The following is a 23,105-nucleotide window of genomic DNA, read 5'->3' on the forward strand; positions in this document are numbered from 1 at the left end:
GTGGGAGAGGATGTGTTTAGAGGTGAAAAAAGCATCGGTGTGTGTACTCATTAAAGAAAATGCATATAAAGTTTTAAGTAGATGGTATTACACACCAGACAGGTTAAAGCGAATGTATCCTATGGTATCTAACCGATGTTGGAGGTGTGAAGTAGAAATAGGAAATTTCTTACATGTATGGTGGTCGTGTCCTCTTATACAGACATTTTGGGTGGAAGTTGCTATACACTTGACGCGCCTATTGGACACGCAGTTCCCGGTAGAACCAAAGTGGTGTTTGCTGGGATGGGGGAATAAAAGGGGTCAGAAATGGCAGAAGAGGCTTAAAAGACTGGGGTTGGCAGCCGCCAAGTTGGAGATAGCAGCCCATTGGAAACAAAGACTGGGCCCTACAATCACAGACTGGACAATGAGAATCAAGAACATTGTGGGCCTAGAACAATTGACCGACAAGAGACAAGGCAGATATAAGCCAGATGCAAAAGAATGGTCTCAAATAGAACGATTATGGAGTAGTGAATTACCTGTATGGTGAAATTAGATCTTACCTGCTAATTTTCTTTCCTCTAGACCCTCCAGACCGGTCAAGACGCGTGGGTTATGTCCTCCTACCAGCAGAGGGAGACTGAGAAACACTGAGCTTTTGAATACTGTATATATAACCTGTGCAGTACATCCACTAGCCAGTATAACCCTGACAAAGCAGAAAAAACCAAAACACCAACTACAACTAACAACCCTGTACGTGGTCACTGCCAACTGGACACTTTCTTCATATCTTTCATTGTGCCCTTTTTATTGTGTGTGCTTCCACAGGTGGACTCTCAAACACGGTCACACCTAACCAGACTCATACCAACAAAAGTCTGAAACCATAGAAACCACACTCAACAGCTGCCAAGATAGAACAACAGAGAGACCAGACCCAACAAACCTCCTGGCCTAAAGTACAGACAGGGCGGGCCTTGACCGGTCTGGAGGGTCTAGAGGAAAGAAAATTAGCAGGTAAGATCTAATTTCACCTTCCTCCACGACCCTCCAGACCGGTCAAGACGCGTGGGAAGTACCAAAGCAGTAAACATCCTAAGGGCGGGATCCACGAAGGCCAGAGGTCAACACTGCAGCCCCAAAGCCTGCCTCGTCCTTGGCATGCACATCAATCCTGTAATGTTTAACAAACGAATGCAATGACGACCAAACCGCCGCTCGACAAATATCTAACGGCGGAATCATACTACTCTCCGCCCAGGAGGTCGCCATTCCCCTGGTAGAATGAGCCGAAAATTCCTTAGGGACCACGCGGCCCTTCAGCAAATACGCCAACGCAATTGACTCCTTCAACCATCTAGCTATCGTAGCTTTGGAAGCTGCCGCGCCCTTTCTTGCACCACCATGGAGAACGAACAAGCGATCAGAAAGTCTATAGTGCCGAGTTCTGGAAATATAACAGCGCAAGACTCTTCGCACATCTAACTTGGCCAGTCGACGCTGCTCCGCATCCCCCGCCAAATCACCCAAAACTGGCAAGGAAATAACTTGATTCACATGGAACTCTGAAACCACCTTGGGCACAAAGGACGGCACCGGGCGCAACGAAACCTTCTCCTTGGAAAAAGACAAAAAGGGTTCTCTGCAAGACAAAGCCTGAAGTTCCGACACCCGCCGGGCTGAAGTAATAGCCACCAAGAACACCGTCTTTAGGGACAGATCCTTATCCGAAACAGAAACCAAGGGCTCAAACGGCGGCCTCACCAAAGCCTCCAGCACGAGATTCAAATCCCACGGAGGCACCATCCGCCGCCGGGGCGGTCGCAGCAACTTAACACCCTTCAAAAATCGAACCACATCAGAACTAGAAGCTAACGACTTCCCCTGGATCTTCCCACGAAAACATGACAAAGCTGCCACCTGCACCTTCAAAGAAGACAAGGCCAGACCCCTGTCCATACCATCCTGCAAAAACTCCAAGACATCTGTCACCGACGCTCGAAAGGGAAGAACTTGTCTACCTGCACACCAATGCTCAAATACTCTCCAGACCCGGACGTACGCCAACGAAGTGGACTGCCTACGCGAACTCAACATCGTATCGATAACTCTGGACGAAAAACCTTTCTTCCTTAACCTGTGCCTCTCAAGAGCCAGGCCGTAAGCGAGAACCGATCCGGATCCGGCATAGCTATCGGTCCCTGACACAACACCACTGACTCTGACAACGGCAGAGGGTCCGCTACTGCCAACCGAACCAGATCTCCGTACCACGGCCGACGCGGCCAATTCGGGGCTAACAAAATCACCTGACCGGGGTGCCGAGCAATGCGCTGAACCACTCGACCGACCAACGGCCATGGAGGAAACACATACAGCAACTCCTGCGGCCAAGGCATCAGGAGCGCGTCTATGCCTTCTGCTCGAGGGTCCCTCCGCCGACTGAAAAACCTCTGAACCTGAGTATTGCGGGCCGTTGCCATGAGATCCATCACGGGAAGTCCCCAGACCGCCACAATGCGATTGAACACCGCCCGATGAAGCGCCCATTCTCCTGGGTCTAGAGAATGCCTGCTTAGGTAATCTGCCTCCACGTTGTCTACTCCAGCCACATGTGCCGCGGAGAGCGCTAGAAGATGAACCTCCGCCCATTGACACAACAGCGCCGCCTCCTCCGCGACCGCCTGACTCTTTGTGCCCCCCTGACGGTTGACATAAGCCACGGCGGTGGCGTTGTCGCAGAACACCCGGACTGCTTTCCGCAACAGCACACTCTGAAACGCCAGCCGAATGGCCCGAGTTTCCAACCGATTGATGGACCACTGAGCTTCTACCTGAGACCAGCGACCTTGAGCTACCTGACCGAGACAATGAGCCCCCCAGCCCTGAAGACTGGCGTCTGTGACGAGAACCACCCACTGTGGAGCCTCCAACGGCATTCCCTTGTCCAGATTTCTTGGGTCTAGCCACCACCGGAGACTGAGGCGTGGGCTTACCGGCAGCCGAAGGCGCACGTCCAACCCCTGCGACAGGGGTGACCACCGACTGAGAAGAGCTGACTGCAACTGCCGCATGTGCGCCCGGGCCCACGGAACTACCTCTATGGTGGCCGCCATCAACCCCAGGACTTGCAGATACTCCCGGGCCGTCGGAGCCGCCTCCGACAGGAATAGACGAATCTGACCCTGCAACTTGCGAATCCGAGGGCCCGGCAGGAAGACTCGACCGCTCCTGGTATCGAAAAGAACCCCCAGATACTCCAGCGACTGCACCAGGTGGCTCTTGCCGAAGTTCACTACCCAGCCCAGAGACTGAAGAAACTGCACCACCCGAGCAGTAGACACCTCGCTCTCCGACTGGGACTTGGCCCGAATCAACCAATCGTCCAGGTACGGGTGCACCAGAATACCCTGCTTCCGCAAGGCCGCCGCCACTACAACCATGATCTTGGAAAATGTTCGAAGAGCCGTTGCTAATCCGAAAGGCAGAGCACAAAACTGAAAATGCTTCTCTAAAACCGCAAAGCGCAGAAATCGCTGATGAGCGGCCCCGAATGGGGATGTGCAGATAAGCCTCCGTCAAATCCAAAGACGTGAGAAACTCCCCTTCCTGCACCGCGACAATGACCGACCTCAATGTCTCCATGCGAAAAGAGGGGACTCTGAGAGCTGCATTGACCGCCTTCAGATCTAGGATAGGCCGAAAGGCATCCTCCTTCTTCGGGACCACAAAATAGATTGAATAGCAGCCCAAGCGGCGCTGAGCGTGGGGAACAGGGACCACCCCCAGACTGATCAAGCGAGCCAGAGTGTCCCGCACCGCTGCCCGCTTGAGCCTCGAATGACAAGGAGACTCCAGAAACCTTTCGGGAGGCGAGCCGTCGAACTCCAGAGCGTATCCGTCTCGCACCACCTCGAGAACCCATTGATCCGAAGTGATTTGGGCCCAGTCCTGGTAAAACAGACTCAGCCGAGCCCCTACCCGAACCAGAGCCTGGGCCCACACACCTTCATTGCGAATTACGCCCCGACACCTGTCCTCCTGCGGGAAAATCACGCCCTCCGCGCCGATTGCCCCGAAAGGACCGAGTGCGCTGAAAGAACCGACCTCTAAAGGAGCCACTAGACCTCCCGGGCCTATACCGGCGAGCCTCCTTAAACCGACCTCGGGAGGAAGTACCCCTGGAAGCCGCCTTAGGACGAAAATCCGGAAGACGAGGGGCCTTGGCATCGCTGAGCCCGCGCACCAACTTATCCAAATCCTCACCAAAAAGTATGGACCCCTTAAAAGGAAGCGAACAAAGCTTGGCTTTGGAAGCCGCGTCTGCGACCCAACCTCGCAACCACAGCGCCCTACGTGCCCCCACCAGCATAGCCATATTCTTGGCCGAAGCATGGAGCAAATCATAAAGCGCATCCGACAAAAAGGACGATCCCATTTTCAATTTGGCTAATTCCTGCACCCCGGAGGTCCCAACCTCCACCGAATCATCAAGCAGCTTCTCGGCCCATCGGAAACACGCCCGCGCAACCAGCCCCCCACAAACCGAGGCCTGCAGGGCCAGGGCCGACAAATCGAAACTCCGCTTGAGGAAGGCCTCAAGCCTCCTATCCTGGGGATCCCGGAGAGCAGTCCCCCTGTCCACCGGAATAGCCGTGGCTTTTGTAACTGCTGTCACCACCGCATCTACTGTGGGTGCCTTAAAGGAATCTCTATCTTCCTGTGGGAGCGGGTACAGTCTAGACATTGCTTTAGACACTTTACAGGGAGAATCTGGCGAATGCCACTCTTGAAACACCATATCCCGGAGGTCCTTATTCATGGGAAAAGACCTAGCCTGCCGCTGAATCCCCTTAACCAAAGGGTCCACCTGTCTAGCCTCCCCCAAAGCCGCCTCTGGCTGCTCAAACTTAAGGGTGGAAGAGACCTGCTCAATGAGCTCCGCAAGCTCCTCCCTGTGAAAAATCCGCACTACAGAGGGATCCTCCCCAGGAACCACCAACTCCGGATCCTGAGGACCCTCAAATCCCTCAGGGTCCCCTATATCACTAAAAGCACCTTCTGATCCTACAGGAGAGACTCCCTCCTCGTCGTCCCACTCAAAACGAGGCCTCTTAGTCACTGCCGAACTAGGCCCCTCCCCTAAAGGTGTGGGTCCCGCCTTCCAGGCTTGATAGAGGGTCCATACAAAATCCGGAGGAAAACCAACGCCTCCTGTACCCTCAGGCACCCCCTTCGGAGCCGATCCGGGAGCAGCAGGGCCAAAAACAGCTGATTCCGCCGCACGCGCGGAATCCAAAATGGCGGACGTTCCCGCCAAAACTAAATTCACCGAAAACATCCCTGCCGATGCTCCTGCCGCCCCCGACATCCCCGAACTCGCTGGGACCTCCGCACTCAACACCGGAGGTGCCGCCATCGGCGAGGCCTGCTTCGGTTCGCCGCACAACCTGCACTGACCTCCCGGAGCTTCTACTCCTCGCCGCGAGCACGCGCGACAGCAAAGGAGTTTGCCTGCCATGATCCCGAAGCTCCCAACACGCTGTGCAAAACGGCGCAAAAAAGAAACTTCTCACTCACTGATTCCCCAGCACAAGCACTCGCACTGCTCTCACTCGCTACTAACAGGGAACGAACCTGCCGTCCGTTCCTATGAAGAAATTGCTCTTAAAGAGACATCACCCAAATTTTGGCAGCTGAGAAGTGAGGGGCTCTCAAGGCTACAATATTAGAAAAGCAGCCGAGGCACAAAGCTGCCAGAGTCTCCAAAGAGAGCAGCACAGGGGGAGGGACCTGAACACAGGTGTGACACCCCAGGGGGGGAAAACTGGGCCCCACTGGACCCAGGGCCCCGAAGCACTTACTTTTTTTTTTTTTTTTTTTTTTAACCACGTACAGGGAATAGTCAAAACAAATTAAATCTGGCAATAAGAGAATAAATCCCTTAACCGTATAATCAAGCTACCTCACCAGGCTGTCCATCTACCTCTGCTGAGACTGAGAAAATACTGGCTAGTGGATGTACTGCACAGGTTATATATACAGTATTCAAAAGCTCAGTGTTTCTCAGTCTCCCTCTGCTGGTAGGAGGACATAACCCACGCGTCTTGACCGGTCTGGAGGGTCGTGGAGGAAAGGAGATTTAGCTAAGAGGGAATAAGGTGGGAGCAGGGGAGGGGGGGGGAGTGTTGATTTGGGTGGGAGGGTGGGTGGGTAGGAAGAAAATTATCAAAAATGATTGTGATTTACAGTTGATGTTGGATTTCATTTGTTGTACATATCAGAGCAGTCGGTTGGCTGTTCTGGCAAGCAGTGTACTTTGTCCATTATGTTGTGTTCAATAAACAATTTCAAATTAAAAAAAAAAAATATCTTGTAGAAATTCTAAAATATTCTTCAGAGTCTTTACCTCCTATTAACAAAATTTACTATATACAAAATAGAATTCCCTGAGAAGGACTATTACCAACTAGTAAAATAACAGACAATAATGGTAAAACAAACTTAAATGTATCTGAACTCTTAGAAATATCTATTTCTGAACATTCTGAAAGAATAACTTTATTTGTGCAATTTGTTTTCCAACATGATGTGGACGCTATAAAATGATTATACTTTCGTAAAATGAATGAACTATTCTATGGAAAAAAAAAGTATGTATTTTTCAAGACGTGACAAAAAAAACACAAGGAACTAGAAAAATGTTTTTGGCTATGAGAAAAGAGGCCCAAGAATTGGGAGCCTCTTTCTTTCTGAACTATCCATCTAAATGTGTTTTAAAATATGAAGGGTTAAAATATATTTTCTTTTAGCCTGAGCAATTAAGAGTATTCATAGATTCTAGGAAACACTAGTATAAACGGTATACAACCAATGGATAAACATAATAAGTATTAAGTAAATGGATAGGTAGCGTGCGAAGTCTGTGCTTTTTTTCATTATTTTCCTTTTTTCTTTTATTTTCCCAAATATTCCTGAATACGCCCCCTTTCATTTTAGTGTTAAAGAAGACACTTGTATAATGATTGTTATTATACTTCCTATGGATATTGTAATCCTAATGATAATTCCTGTCTGTTTTTCTATAGCAAGAATCTCTTGTAATGCATATATTTCAAATTATATAAAAAAAAAAAGTTTTTACACCTCAGTATTTTGGAATGGAGGAGAGGGTAGGGGGGATGTGGGGGGGGGGGAGAAAATGTTTAAAAGTGGATGATATAAATGTTAACTTGTACATCTTTGAAATGACAAATTTGTAATCGGACACGAGCAGAGTTTGTTGAAATTTTATGTGTGTTCTTAGATATCACCAATAAAAATACTAAAACATAAAATGTAATCATTTAAATACTGTTTAAATAGTAGTATTTTATACAGACACAGAGGTGTGTATGTGTCTTTATAAAATAGCGCCTAACCTCCTATAAGATCTCTTATGATCTCCTACCAGATCTTTACTAGAAATTCCTTCATTTAAGGAGATCAGGTTGGAAGAATACCTTAAGTCTCTGCTTAAAGTGATAGGTCCAAAAATATGGAACATTTGCCTTCAAAATGAAGATGTACTATTTATTCATTCATTCCGTTATTTAGCCCGCCTCCCGACAGCACCCAGAACAGGTTCCAGAATTACATTTATAATATAATAAAACAGTACAACATATAGCAAAATTAAATTAAATTAAACAATGGTTCCAGCCTGACAATTTCCATTTCAACTCATCAAATTTCTAGATTAAAACAAGTAAGTCAATAGCCTTAAGAAATCCCAAAAGATCATTAATAGATCTCACAGAGGGAGGAATCTTATTCCACAACCACACCATAAAATAAGAATAAGCTTGAGAGCGAGCAAACTAACTGAAAGGATCTAGCAGGAAGTACAAGAAAACGTTTCTCACTCAGAGAACTAAAAGCTTATCGTTATTTAAAAAGAATCTGAAGACCTTCTTGTTTGAGCAAGCATACAACACAATTCATGATTGGAGATACAGGCAGAGTGCAATACAAAGACTGTTTTATATTGCAAACAATTAGGTGGTCCGAACATTGAAATCAAGTAATTTGTTACTTGTCTAGTGTATGTCTTGCTTTTGGTAAGCTATCCTGTTCTGTATTTTAAAGTAATTTTAATTATGTGCAATTAATTTTGTTACTTGGCGATAATAGCGAGATCAAGCAGAATATAAATAAAGTAAATAAATAAAATAAAACTAAAGTAGGTACCTGCTTACCCTCTTAAATAAGGCGCCCTTTGTAAAATTATTCTGTGGGCCTGATTTTATAACAGGGCATCTAAGTGAAAAGTCCACAAAGGTGACTATTTTATAAAGGATACACAGACGCTTATATGCCTTTATAAAACAGGATACCGGAAACAGATCACACCCATTTTTGGCAGAAACAATAATTTGTATTTTACTATTTGTTATTATTTTATTATGCTTTATTGGAATATTGTATAAGGTAAAATTATGTATAATCATACCTGATAATTTTCTTTCCATTAATCATAGCTGATCAATCCATAGACTGGTGGGTTGTGTCCATCTACCAGCAGGTGGAGATAGAGAGCAAACTTTTGCCTCCCTATATGTGGTCATGTGCTGCCGGAAACTCCTCAGTATGTCGATATCAAAGCTCCATCCGCAGGACTCAGCACTTAGAGAATTACACCCACGAAGGGACACTCTGCCCAGCTCACCACCGCCGAAACGGGGGAGGGGAATTAACCCAGCTCATCCCCACACAAGTGGGGGAGGGGAATCCGTCCAGCTCATCCCCGCGGAGCGGGGGAGGGACACCACACCCGCCGATGCGGGGGGATCTGGCTTATCCTGCAACCGCAACCGCGGGAGGAGCTGACTGACCCTAACACCGCCGAAGCGGGAGGGGTACAAAGCTGCCCTACAGCCGCACGAAGCGGGAGGGAGTGCCGGCAGAATTTATGTCTCAATCCAGCCCCGTAAAACGGAGGGGAGAGGAATGCAGCAGCTCACTGTAACACAAAGTCGTCTCAACTCTTGAAGAATCCAAGTGAAAGAAGAACTTGAACACGAAGTCCTCCTGAAGTAACTGAAGGCTAAACTTGAACCTAAAATTCAACCAGAATATAAACAGTACAGATATCTGGGAGGGGCTATGGATTGATCAGCTATGATTAATGGAAAGAAAATTATCAGGTATGATTATACATAATTTTACCTTCCATATCATCAAGCTGATCAATCCATAGACTGGTGGGATGTACCGAAGCAGTACTCACCCAGGGCGGGACATAGAAATCCCTGACCTCAACACTGAAGCTCCAAACCGGGCCTCCGCCCGTGCAGCCACAGTCAAACGGTAATGCTTGGAGAATGTATGAGCCGAAGCCCACGTTGCCGCCTTGCATATCTCTTCCAAGGAGACGGATCCGGCCTCTGCCATCGAGGCCGCCTGAGCTCTCGTGGAGTGAGCCTTCAGCTGGATAGGCGGCACCTTCCCCGCGGCCACATAAGCCGCTGCAATGGCTTCCTGGACCCATCTTGCCACTGTAGGCTTAGCAGCCTGCAGACCCTTACGAGGACCTGCAAACAGGACAAACAGATGATCCGATTTCCGGAAATCATTGGTCACTTCCAAGTATCTGATGATGACTCGTCTCACATCCAGATATTCAAGAGCGGAGTACTCCTCTGGGTAGTCCTCCCTACGAAAGGAAGGGAGACAGAGCTGCTGATTCACATGGAAGCGAGAACCAATCTTGGGCAGGAAGGAAGGCACTGTGCGAATAGTCACTCCTGACTCAGTGCACTGCAGAAAAGGCTCTCGACATGAGAGCGCCTGGAGCTCGGAAACTCTTCTGTCTGAAGTGATAGCCACCAAAAAGACTGCTTTCAACGTCAGGTCTTTCAGAGATGCCCTCGACAAGGGTTCCAAAGGCGGCTTCTGCAATGCTCTTAGCACCAGGTTGAGATTCCACGCAGGCACCACTGAGTGCAGAGGAAGGCGCAGGTGATTAACTCCCTTGAGAAAGCGCACCACATCTGGCTGCGAAGCCAGGGAAGCACCCTTCAGGCGGCCCCTGAAGCAAGCCAGAGCCGCTACCTGGACTTTAAGGGAACTGAGCGACAGGCCTTTCTCCAGACCTTCTTGCAGGAACGCCAACACTGAAGAAATTGGAGCAGTGAAGGGAGAAAGTGAGCCTGCTTCACACCATGCTGCAAAGATACGCCAAACCCTGGCGTAAGCAGTAGAAGTAGAGCGCTTCCTCGCTCTCAGCATAGTGGCGATGACCTTGTCTGAGAAGCCCTTCTTCCTCAGACGCTGCCGCTCAATAGCCAGGCCGTAAGACCAAAGGGAGAGGGATCCTCCATCACCACGGGACCCTGATGTAACAGGCCCTGCTCCACTGACAGCCGCAGAGGATCGTCGACTGAGAGCCTGAACAAGTCCGCATACCAGGGACGTCTGGGCCAATCCGGACCCACCAGGATTACCCTGCCGGGATGCTTTGCCACCTGGTCTAGCACCCTGCCCAACATGGGCCAGGGCGGGAACACATAGAGGAGCTCTTGTGTCGGCCACTGTTGGAGAAGAGCATCTACTCCCAGGGATCGAGGGTCCCGTCCTCTGCTGAAAAAGCGCGGCACTTGGCCATTGGCCGATGACGCCATCAGATCTAGGCTCGGCTGGCCCCAGCGCTTCGTGATGTCCAAGAACGCCTGAGCAGATAGTTGCCACTCTCCGGGCTCCAAGGTATGGCGACTGAGAAAGTCCGCCTTGACATTCATGACTCCGGCAATGTGGGCCGCTGAAAGCTGCTCCAGGTTCGCTTCCGCCCACTGGCAAAGACTCATAGCCTCCTTGGCTAGAGGGGCGCTCTGGTACCTCCCTGGCGGTTGATATAGGCCACAGCCGTGGCATTGTCCGACAGGACCCGTACAGGCTTCAACACGAGTACCGGGATGAACTCCAATAACACCAAGCGAATGGCTCTGAGTTCCAGGAGGTTGATAGACCACTTGCCTCTGCAGGAGACTAGAGCCCCTGCGCTGTCCTTCCCAAGCAGTGGGCTCCCCAGCCCATCAAAGAGGCGTCTGTCGTGACGACAATCCACTCCGGGGTCACCAGAGGCAATCCTGCAGACAACTTGTCTGTCTGCGTCCACCAGCTCAGCGCCTTGCGCACTGCTGGGTCCACGGGAAGGCGCACAGCATAATCCTCCGACATCGGAGTCCAGCGCAGCAGCAGAGATAGCTGTAGTGGTCTCATATGAGCCCTGGCCCAGGGCACTACTTCCATCGTGGCCGTCATAGAGCCCAACAGCTGCACGTAGTCCCAAGCCCGAATAGGAGAGGCTACTAGGAACTAGTCCACCTGAGCCTGAAGCTTGACAATCCGATTGTCTGGCAGGAACACTCTGCCCACTTGGGTGTCGAATCGAACTCCCAGATACACCAGGGACTGAGTCGGGCGCAGCTGGCTCTTCTTCCAGTTGATGATCCATCCCAGGGAGCTCAAAAGAGCAACTACCCGGTCCATAGCTTTGCCGCACTCTGCATAAGAGGGGCTCGGATCAACCAGTCGTCCAGATAAGGATGGACTTGTACTCCTTCCTTTAGCAGGAAGGCCGCTATGACCCCCATTACTTTGGAAAAGGTCCGCGGAGCAGTAGCCAACCCGAAAGGGAGGGCTCTGAACTGGAAGTGTCGTCTCAGGACTGTAAAACGCAGAAAGCGTTGGAGAGGAGGCCAGATGGGAATATGCAGGTACGCTTCCTTGATGTCCAAGGAAGCCAAGAACTCTCCTGCCTTCACTGCCGCTATAACAGAGCGGAGAGTCTCCATGCGAAAGTGCCTCACTTTCCAGGCCCGATTGACCCCTTTGAGGTCGAGGATAGGCCGGACAGAACCTCCTTTCTTTGGAACCACAAAGTAAATGGAGTAACGTCCCTTGCCAATCTGATTTTTTGGCACCGGAACGACCGCACCCAGGCGGATCAGGTTGTCCAAGGTCTGCTGCACTACCACAGCTTGACCGGAGACTTGCAGGGAGAGAGTACAAACCCGTCTCTTAAGGGTTGGCAGAACTCTAGCTTGTAGCCGTCTCTGATGACTTCCAGCACCCACGCGTCTGAAGTTATAGTGGTCCACTCGCCCATAAACGAGGACAGCCGTCCTCCAATCTGCACTGGGGCGTGGACCAAGGCCCCGTCATTGGGTACGAGACCCTGGGGGAGGACCGGAGGGAGCACCTCCGGGACGGCGGTCTCTGCGAAAGGAATGCTGCTTGGGGGAGAAATTCCTCTTGAAGGAAGAGGGGGCAGAGGAACCCGACTTGCCCGGGCGGTATGGAGGTATCGGGACGAGTACTAACCCGAGCCCTGACCTCTGGTAATTTCTTGCCCTTAGACGTGCCGAGATCGGTCACGATTTTGTCCAGCTCGACCCCAAAGAGCAGCTTGCCTTTAAAAGGCAATCTAGCCAGGCGGGATTTAGAGGCGTGGTCAGCAGACCAATGTTTCAGCCAAAGCCACCGCCGCGCAGAGACTGTCTGAGCCATGCCTTTAGCTGAGGCTCTCCAGACATCATACAGCAAGTCTGCCAAATAGGCTAAGCCCGATTCCAGGGCCGGCCAATCAGCCCTCAAGGAATGATCCGAGGGGGAAGCCCGCTGCACCATAGTCCGGCACGCCCTGGCCACATAGGAGCCGCAAACTGAGGCCTGCAAACTTAAAGCAGCTGCCTCCAAGGACGACCTTAAGGCCGCCTCCAATCTTCTGTCTTGGGCGTCCTTTAGGGCCGTGCCACCTTCCACCGGCAACGCCGTTTTCTTAGTCACCGCAGTGATTAAAGAATCCACGGTAGGCCACAGATAGGCCTCACGTTCACTCACAGCCAAAGGATAGAGGCGGGACATAGCCCTAGCCACTTTAAGGCTCGTTTCCGGGACATCCCATTGAGCCGCAATTAAGGTGTGCATGGCATCATGCACGTGGAAGGTTCTAGGCGGGCGCTTCGTCCCCAGCATAATGGCAGAGCCAACAGGGGCTGAGGGAGAGACGTCCTCCGGAGAGGAAATCTTCAAAGTGTCCATGGCCTGTAACAACAGGTTGGGCAAATCCTCTGGGCTAAAAAGCCGCGCTGCAGAGGGGTCATCCGCTCCATCCGAGCGGGGATCTATCTCCTCCAAGGAATCCGCAAAGGATCGTTGGGAGACCTCAGACACGCTGCCCTCATCTACATCGGAGGAGACAAAAGTCCTCCAAGGCCTGGAAATCAACCCGAGGGCGTTTACCTCTGGGAACCTCAACCTCTTTATCAGAAGAGGGAGCAGGGGCAGCGTTTTGCATGAGGAAAGCCTGATGCAGCAGCAAAACAAACTCGGGGGAGAAACCCCCCAGACTGTGCACTTCCGCAGCCTGGGCAACAGCCCTAGACGCACTCTCAACCGGCGCTCGCAATAGCGGGGGAGAGACATGCTGCGCATCCAAAATGGCGTCCGGCGCGAAACTCCGTGAAGGAGCCGCGCGGGAAGAACGGCGCTTAACTTTAGCCGCTTTTGTGCCGTCGCCCAAATTAAGGGCGTTCATGGCATTAATGTCTCCAACCTCAAGGGCGGCCCCGAAGAAGCCGTCCGAGCCGCGTGGCCGGCCAAGATGGCGGAGGCGAGGAGCGGGGGATGGGCGTTTATGGCGGGAAAAAAACCGCCACGCCGGAGGAACGACCGGGACATTCATCGGTCACTAAACTATCACCCATCAAGGGCGAATCAGGTTGTAAAACCCCCGCATCCCCTCTAGAAGCGCTCCAGCGATCCGGGGAGCGACCCTTTGCGCCCTCGCCCTCCGACGCCATTGCCACGAGGAGAAGAATCGGGGAACCCCCTGCCCGCTATAAAAAGGTAAATTACCTGCTTGCCGCTCCGAGCTGTAACGAACTGGTGTCCCAGTGAGTAGCTGCAATGAACGTTTAAAGAAACGTCGAATTAAACGCCTTTAAAGACGTTTAAAAATATATATATATTTTTTTTTTAAACGGAGCCAGCGGGAGGGGGGAGAAAAGGAGGGACCTGGCACCACCAGGTTTGCACTTGCTCAAAAGAGCCCTCAACCCCAGGCCTCAACAAAACCTAAGGATTAGGCTTGGAGGCCTAGCCAGAGCTGCTGCTGTGTGTGACCACCACCTGCTGAGATAGAGAACATACTGGGGAGTTTCCGGCAGCACATGACCACATATAGGGAGGCAAAAGTTTGCTCTCTATCTCCACCTGCTGGTAGATGGACACAACCCACCAGTCTATGGATTGATCAGCTTGATGATATGGAATTATGTTTTTGGTTTTATGTCTTTTGTTTTATTACTGGATGTATTATTTGTATGACTGCTTTGTACCAGTGAGTGGTACAGCAATGCTTTATTAAATACACACATACTCCAAAATGTGTACATGTACTTATATATTTTGTGAAATACATGCTTACATCATAACTCCACCCCCAGGAACAAGCAGCACATACATGTGCCATCTTGTCAACACATGTACACTATGTGGAAATATTATAAAAGGCTTTTGTGCATATAAAACAACTTTCATACATAGAAAGAGATTTATAAGATTATCCCTTCAATGTGACAAATACACATTACTGAAAAAACATCTGAATTTAGGCTCTCACTAATTCAGCTCATGTCCAATCAGTAGGCTTCAAAGTCAGAGCAATGCAAAACAGCACACAGACCAGGTCAAAGTCTCATTCTCCATACTCAATTTACAGTTACTGTGCCTCAAGTCAAGATCCCCGATGGCCATAAGCCAAATGAAAAATGGTCAGGCTGTATTCAGCTACAATTCAATACTGCTTCTATTTAACTTGTGCACTTTTTATAGAGACTGACCAAATTTCGGTTATGGCGTCAAAACCAGCCCAGGTTCAGTTTTGGCTAAAATGGACCACGTGTTTTCGGTGGAAGTTGAAAATTTGCGCTTCACCTATTTTTATCTCCCTTCCCCTCCCCTCAAACAGGAGCTGCCCCTCCTCTCGGACCACCTTGAGTGTCTCCCCCTCCAACCTGTAGGCCCGCTGGGCTTATATTTTATAATCCCAGGAATATAAGGGTGTAGTTGCAGCAGGAGCAATCCCCAATTACTGCTGCCCATTCAGGCTCTGCTCTCAAAATGTCTGCCATGACTGGGGCTTCGCTCTGCTCTGCCCTGACCACACCACTAGTCCACCAGGGAATGTAAGGGGGGGGGGGAGGGGCTACTCTTTGAATTCTTTTTTTTTGTACTGCGATTGCAAGTAATGCTGTTATGATCTTGAAGAATAGTTTATACAGTAAATAGAGTGCACCAAATAAATGCCTTTGATACAAAATTTTAGCAGGGATTTAAGTCTGTGAATTTGAGATAAGCTCCTTAGGAATTAGCTTCTCTGTGGACTTATGATGTCAGCTGTCACCCTGAGTGTGGCACAAAGTCAGCAACTATAAAAGCACCGTAGCTTTTAGTTTCAGTTTTCATTAACTGCTTGTTCTATTATGATTTAAATTATTTTATTCTGGATTGGATACTGTGGTTTTAGCAGAGGGCTGTGGACTGCAAGCTGTGACCATCCATGGCGGCCCTCACTGGTTCACATTCACACAACCAAACTTGAGTTTTTGGTTTTGGCAGAAAGCTTTCAGACAGTTTTGGCGGCAGTTTCAGTCGGCCTCTATTTTATGTCCCTCATTCAGGCAGGTAAGGTACATCCCTATGAGAAATGTCTTGGCCCTCGTCTCACTCACTTCTCTTTCTTCTTCCTTTCTAGATGCCTATCCCACTCCAGATCTAGGACATCATTCACATCCTGCACAGCAAACTTCACATACTGGTGTAGACGTCGGATATCCTGTGGAGAAAACAAAGAACAGGAGGCGGCATAGCTTGTCACTTCGACTCTGAAGTGCAGTGCCTATCCCAGAGAGGAGACTACCAGTTCACTCTGTTATACCTGCATTTTGGCCTCGCTTTTGGGGTCCAGAGGTTTTTTATAAAGCAAGGCCAAATATCCAGAGTCTTGAGTCCGGTCATTCTGCTCCCTCGCTTCCTCTACACCTGCAAAGCCCTCCAACAAAGTTGTCTTCAGAATACTGATGTCTCCATGAAGGGACTAGCAAAGAAAAGGATAAGGGAAGAAGTGAAAGAAAAATGTCTTCCCAGAAACAGGAAATGCAACATTTATAGGTCACGCTGTTTCTCCATGCCATTCCCCTGGCGACAGTCATACTGTGGAGACCATCAAACAGAACAGCATGCAGACTGTAAAACTGGATGTGCACACCTTGAAAATTCCAGAAGGAAATATGCAAAGAATTCCAGAAACTATGACTCACCAGTCCCATTTAAAATGTGCTACCTGCAGGGTTGCTGAGAGACTCAGCTGGGCCTGGGGCAGGACCGGACCACTGTGCTGCCCCCCCCCCCCCAACTTGGGCCACTGCCGCCCCCCCCCCCCCACACTCAGACTGCCGCCGCCCACTCCCTTACCTTCCTGTCTCAGTGAATGTTGCTATCCTCGCCTTCTCCTGTGTGCTGGGAGTCGAGACCCGGATGATTGCATTAACACGATATCGCGTTAATGCAATCATTCAGGACCTGGCCAGAAAGCAGCAGGAGGGACAGACTCGGAAGCAGGCAGGCAGGTCTGAAGAAGCTTGCCGGTGCCCCCTTGGAGTCTGGGCCCAGGGAATTTTGCCTCCCCTGCCACCCCACTCGATGGCCCTGGTTACTTGCAGCATGCAATGTTCAGGTCTGCTGTCACAGCTTTCTCTGCAATGAGCTCTTTTCTTTTTCTTACCTCTGTTGTTTTTTTGATCTCCAGCAAAAAGTTGTGGAGATCCTTGGATTCTGTGCGAAGCTGCTTCATTTCTTCAACAGTGCCCACCTGGAAACAGGCTCTGGAGGTTCGAGTCTTCAGTTCCTCCATCTCCTTCTGGAAATGTGCAATCTGCAGCACAGAAACGCTCAAATGTAGTACATTAAGCAAAATCCACAATCCAGATGGAAGCTGTAAGATGACATGCCTGCAGGAACAGTGCATGAGTACTGGACACCTTAGGCTACGCTTGTCTAAGCTCGGTCCTCAAGGGCTGCAAACAGGTTTTCAGGATATCCCTAATGAATTTTATTATTTAATTAAAATTTAAAAAAAACCCAAAAACAACCTTACAGTTCACCCATAAGCCTAAGCAGATTACAATCAACATGCATAGTAAAACAAATAACACAAAACAAATTATTTATTTATTTATTTCAGGTCATGTATACCCCGCCTTTTGCCAGTTTTGCAGCCCCAAACTGGCTTACAATGAACTAATAAAATAAATACAGTTACAGTTACATTTCAATAATTAGGGCAGGAGGACAGGATAAGAAGGGAAAGGGAAAGGTAAGGGAGACAAAGAAGGGCAGCAGAGGTCCGGGTAGGCCAGGGGGGATGATGGAAATCCAGTCTGACATGAACAGGTCCAGCAAGGCGAATGAAGCTCTGAAGAAACAGCGACAGCATGTAGATGCAGGACGAAGCTGGAGGCAGGCATCCTCTGTGAAGGAGTCAGCGGCGCAGGAATAAAGATGGCGGACCAAACGGCCGTCCTCCACAGCCCCAACCGTCGGAGCATTCAGAGCCAGAGACATCCTCTACAAGACCGCAGCGGGCAGAAGAGCAGCAGGGCAGGAGGGCGGACACTGGAGTAGGTCGTAGAAGACGACGACTTCAGCAGGGATCAGCTGGGAGGAAGCAGAGCCGGAGAGCTCAGCAGGGACTACTGCGAAGAGGCGATAGCCGGCGAAATCAGCAGTGATCAGCTGAGAGGAAGCAGAGCCGGAGAGTTCCGCAGAGGCCGCTGTGAAGAAAGAGAGCCGGCGAGTAGCAGGCTACAAATGGAAAAGGCGGGCCCCCGTGGACCTGATGGAAGATGCCAACGAGAAGTCGGAGCACATTACAACACATTACAGCCTTGATCTACAATAAACACCTCCCAACTGACCTACTACAGTCCAAATAGGTACATCTACAAGACATAGAACACTTGCACAAACTGATGCATTTTCAAATATTTCTTAAAAGGAGAAATTAGGTCTTACACTTTTTTTTCCATTAGCCCTTCTTACTGTTCCAGAACCTGTGGGACAGTTGTTCCATCACCCAGCAGGTGGTGATAACTGAAACCCAAGCTGAGATGCATCTCTCTTGGCATCCAGTCCAGCTTCTCATATACATAGACAAGCAGTAAGGAGAAACGCAGAATAAACACAACCACCTCAAACAACTCGCTAACCAAACACTAACCAGACTAGTAAATTTGTGAACTTCTCATCTCTGGACAACTTGTAGAGAACAAGAGATATGCAGGAAGCACCATGCAAGGTGACAGTTATTATTTGACCCATTACTTGAAACGATTAAATATCTCAGTAATTTCGAGCAGGCCACTGGAACAGTGGAAAAGACTAATGGAAAGAAAATTATCCTTCCATTATTCATTACCTCCTTCCATTATGTAGCTTCCAGAACCTGTGGGATGTTCAAAGCAATCCCTAGAGCAGGTGGATCCTGCCACTGCCGCAGTTAGGACCGAGGCCTTAAAACTGGCTTCCAAGCGTACCACAACATCTACCCTGTAGTGCTTGGCAAAGGTACGCAACGTTGACCACACTGCCGCCTTGCAAATATCCGCCGGAGACAGTAAGGTAGTTTCCACTCAGGATGTCTCTCAATGCCTCGTAGAATGAGCCTGTAAGGCCTCAGGAGCTTGCTTCCACATAAGCAAATAGGCTGATGCAATAGTCTCCTTCAGCCATCTAACAATTATGAGTCCAAGGTCCAAGCCCCTGTCTACCAAAAAGCACACAGTCTGTCTGATTAGCAAAACTCATTCATGACTTCCAAATATCTAATGAGAACTCTACACACATCGAGAAGCTTCAAGCAAGAATACTAAGTCTCTTTGTCCTCTTTATGAAAGAACAGAAGCTCCACAGATCGGTTGAGATGAAACCACTTTTGGAAGAATGGAAGGAACCATGCACAGGGAGACCCCTGCCTCCAAAAAGCAAAGAAAGGGATCCCAAAAAGATACAGCCTGAAGCTCCAAAACTCTATGTGCTGATGCAACAGCCACCAAGAACTATGTTTTTAGTGTAAGATCTTTCAAAGAGGTCTTCTGGAATGGCTCAAGAGGAGGTGTCTGAAGCAGTGGCGTAGCTATGGGGGGCCATGGGGGCCTGCCCCCCCCCCCCAAATTGGCTCTGGTGACCCCAGTATGGCTGGCGGGGGTCCCCAACCCCAACCAGCTAAAGCGTTCATCTGTCCCACGCTGGTCTCATACTTGCCTCCTCTCCTGTTTCCAGTCGCACCGTGCATGCTTTCATTTTAATGAAACTGGGGGAACACATAATATTCCATGAACACCGGACCTGGTTTCACTAGGCCATGTACCTGCAGAAGATGAAAAGGACTACCGTCCAGCTGTTGAATCAGGTCTATGTACCATGGCCTCCATAGCCAATCTGGGGCTACAAGAATTATTCAACCCCAGTGCAACATGATCCTGTCAACATGCAGCCTACCACGGGCCAAGACATACAGGAGATGTGTCTCTGGCCAGGGCTGTAGTAGGGCATTGACCCCCATTGAGCTCAGTTATTTCCAACTTGGTGACAAAAAGCGATGCCAAAATGACCATCAAATCCAGAATCAGAAAACCCCATTGGTCCACTATCAACTGAAAACCCTGGCTGGATAGTTTCATTCTCCTGGTTTCAAGGAGTGCCTGCTAAGAAAGTCCACCTCCACAATCAAGGACCCAGCAATGTGAGCTGCTGCCCAACTCATGAGGGAGGCCGCCTCCGCCTCCCCTGGAATGATATGGGTCCCGCCTCGCTTGTTGATATAAGCCACCACCGTCACACTGTCGGAGAAAACTCAGACTGGGCCCCTGCCAGAAAGAGAGCGAAGTTGTGTAAGGCATTCTGCACTGCCCTGAGCTCCAAGCAATTTACTGACCATTGAGACTCCTGTTCCATCCAGGTGCCCTGTGCCAGATGAAACTTATGAGCTCCCCAACCCGACCTGCTGGTGTTCGTTCTCACCACCTCCCCATTGTGTTACCGGAAAGGGAGCTCCAATGTTCAAATTCCTAGGCGACAACCACCACTGCATACTCTATCTAGCAACCAGCATCCAATGAAGATGGAGGTTGTACTTCTGCGACACCAGAGACTAGCGGCTTAGAAGAGATTGCTATAACAGCTGCATATGAGCCCTTGGTCATGGGACCATGTCCATCGCTGAGGTCATTGACCCCAGAAACTGGACATAGTCCCAGATCTGCCTTGATTGAGAAAACGAAACTGTTGAACCACCTTCAACCTCCTGTGCTCCATGAGGAAGATCCTCTCATGTTGTGTTGAATAGAATGTCCAGATACTCCAGAGTCTGTGATGGAGTTAGCCTGCTCTTCTAGAAATTGATCACCCAAACCCAACGGACTGCAGAAGACAGACAACTTTGTCCGCCATGCTCTCCAAATAGAATGCAAGAATGAGTCAGTCATCAAGATATGGGTAAACTCTGATTCCTTGGCACCGAAGGAAGTGCACCGCTGCTGCCACCACAACAACCTAGGTAAACATTCTTGGAGCCCTGAAGGGCAAAGCCTTGAACTGGAGGCAACAGCCCTGCACTGCAAAACGTAGAAACCTCTGATATGGTGGCCATATGGGTATACGGAAGTACACCTCCTTGAGATCGAGGGTGATGAGAAGTTCTCCTGCTTGAACTAGGGTTACCATATGGCTCCAGAAAAAGGAGGATGGATTGAGCCAGCCGGGTTTTACTTCCATTGCTTTCTATTGAAAGCAATGGAAGTAAAACCTGGCTGGCGCAATTGCTTTCCATTGAAAGCAATGGAAGTAAAACCCGGCTGGCTCAATCCGTCCTCCTTTTTCTGGAGCCATATGGTAACCCTAGCTTGAACCGAGACTATAACTGCTCTTAGTGTCTCCATGCAAAAGAGGGAAACTCAGAGGCAGCTGTTTAGATCTTTGAGAAATAGCCTAATATTTAGTGCAGCAGGCTTTGATCTTGGCAACCTGGGCTCAATTCCCACTGCAGCTCCTTGTGACCTTGGGCAAGTCACTTAAACCCTCCACTGCCCCAGGTACAAAAAACGAAACAAAAAAATACCCCATAGGTTGTGAGCCCTCTAGGGACAGAGAAAGTACCTGCATATAAATATGTACAGCACCGCATACATCTAATAGCGCTATATAGAAATGATTAGTAGTAGAAGTAAGACCGGACGAAAGGTACCTTCCTTCTTTGGGACAAATAAAGTAGATGGAGTATCAGTCTTCTCTCTGTTCAGCCTGGGGAACTGGAACAACGGCCTGGAGTGCCAACAAGGAATCTAAAATGGCCTGAACCTCGACTGCCTTGGTTCCCTTTTGACAAAGAGACTGCAAGAAGAGAGGAGCAACCGGGTGGGAGAACTCCAACTTGCAACTTTCTGTAAGAATATCCAGAACCAACTGGTCTGACGTAATTTTGGTCCACTCCTCCTGAAACTCATGAAGACGTCTTCCCACTGGAGGAAGAGAAGAGTGGACTAGCCTCGCATCACTGCGAAGCTCTGGAAATATTGGGCAGTCTAGCTGAGAGGAGGACTTACTGTCCGCACGAAAGGAAGATTGATGTGCTTGAAAGTAGGTCTTCTGACCAAATTGCTGACGACCAGGCCAGTACCATCTGCTGTCTTGACATCAAGATCGAGACCCCCCTGAAGATAGATGACCAGAGGCTTTAAGCTTATCCTCTGGCAACTCCTGTGGCTTAGTTTCCCCCAGTTCTTTCACCAAGTTACTGAGATCTTCTCCAAATAGCCAATTGCCCCAAAAAGGCAGATTAACTAGACATGACTGCCCAATGCCACAACCAGAGTTGCCGACATGCTGTGATAGCCAAAGACATACCACAGGCCGTAACCTGTAACAGGTCACAAACAGCATCTGCCAAGTATGCCAACCCCAGTTACGGTGCCCATCGTGTTGCTGACTGCTGGTAACACTTCAGGTATGCTCTTGCCACGAACGAGGTGCATTGTTACTTGAAGGTCCAAGGAGGCCACTTCAAAGGCTTGTTTCAGTGAGCCTTCTAGCTTCCTATCCTATAGGTCTTTTAGGGCGATACCCCCTTCTACCGGCAAGGTGGTCTTTTTAGTCACCACTATAACCAAAGGAGCTCACTCTGGGAAGCTGCAATTTATCTTTCTCCTCAAGAACTAACAGGTAGAGGTGAGCCATGGCTCTTCCCACTCAGCCCTGCACCTGATTAGTCTTACTCTACTATAATCAGGTTCTGAATGTCTGGATGCATCGGGAAGCCTTAGAAGGACCTCTAAGCCTCCTCATGATCGACGAAGATGGAACTCCTGATGCCAAAGTATAAGGCTCCTCAATGAACAGAACTGCCAGTGTCTCAGAAATATGAGTACTGAACTCCTCTTTATGAAACAACCTCAGTACTTGATCATCTCCCTCCTCTAACTTCTCCTTCAACGATGGCTCCTTTGAATAGACCAAGGCCACATCAGATAAGGAGGGAGAAGTAGAGACAGCCTCAGCTACCCACTCCTGGAAGTCTAAATGAGATCTCTTAGGAGCCGGAGGGGCAACGGGGTGAGAAACTGAAGCACCTTGCAGCAACTCTGACTTTCCCTGCTTCAGTAAATAGGCTGGCCTTGTGTAAAAGCAATATAAACTCCAGAGAAAACAAAGGTGCTGATGCAACTGAATGCTCTGTCGGGCCCTGAGGCTGTATAATGGCAGCTGTGCTCAGCATCCCACTGCCAGTTGGCCCTGACAAAATGGCGCCTGTTTCTGCACTATTCTGAATCAAACTGCGCACTGGCCCTGCCAGAGAGCCTGAAGACCCTGGCATATTCGGATGCTGTGCCAAAATCAGAAGATGTGCAGCCGCAGTCTCCTCCACGTCCTGCGGCTTGCAGGCACTGCAACACCCCAATGCCAGGCAATGGGTTCCACAGCAGGAGCACCGCTTAACTGCTTCTGCAAGAGTTGCCATT

At 49.5% G+C, this 23,105-nt stretch overlaps 1 protein-coding gene across 5 annotated transcripts in view; it reads right to left on the reverse strand.

Moving 5' to 3' along the window:
• The window catches only part of NUP214 (nucleoporin 214), a 165,262-nt gene that overhangs the window by 93,904 nt on the left and 48,253 nt on the right, over positions 1 to 23,105 (reverse strand). For all 5 annotated transcript variants that reach the window (XM_030207808.1, XM_030207810.1, XM_030207809.1 and 2 more), the window contains 3 exons: positions 16,817 to 16,966; positions 15,971 to 16,129; positions 15,765 to 15,868 (listed from right to left, as the gene is read on the reverse strand). In XM_030207808.1, coding sequence (XP_030063668.1) covers positions 15,765 to 15,868; positions 15,971 to 16,129; positions 16,817 to 16,966 — 413 coding nt within the window. The remainder of the gene's footprint in view (positions 1 to 15,764; positions 15,869 to 15,970; positions 16,130 to 16,816; positions 16,967 to 23,105) is intronic.

Source organism: Microcaecilia unicolor, chromosome 6, assembly GCF_901765095.1.
Source record: "Microcaecilia unicolor chromosome 6, aMicUni1.1, whole genome shotgun sequence".
NCBI classification, from domain to species: domain Eukaryota; kingdom Metazoa; phylum Chordata; class Amphibia; order Gymnophiona; family Siphonopidae; genus Microcaecilia; species Microcaecilia unicolor.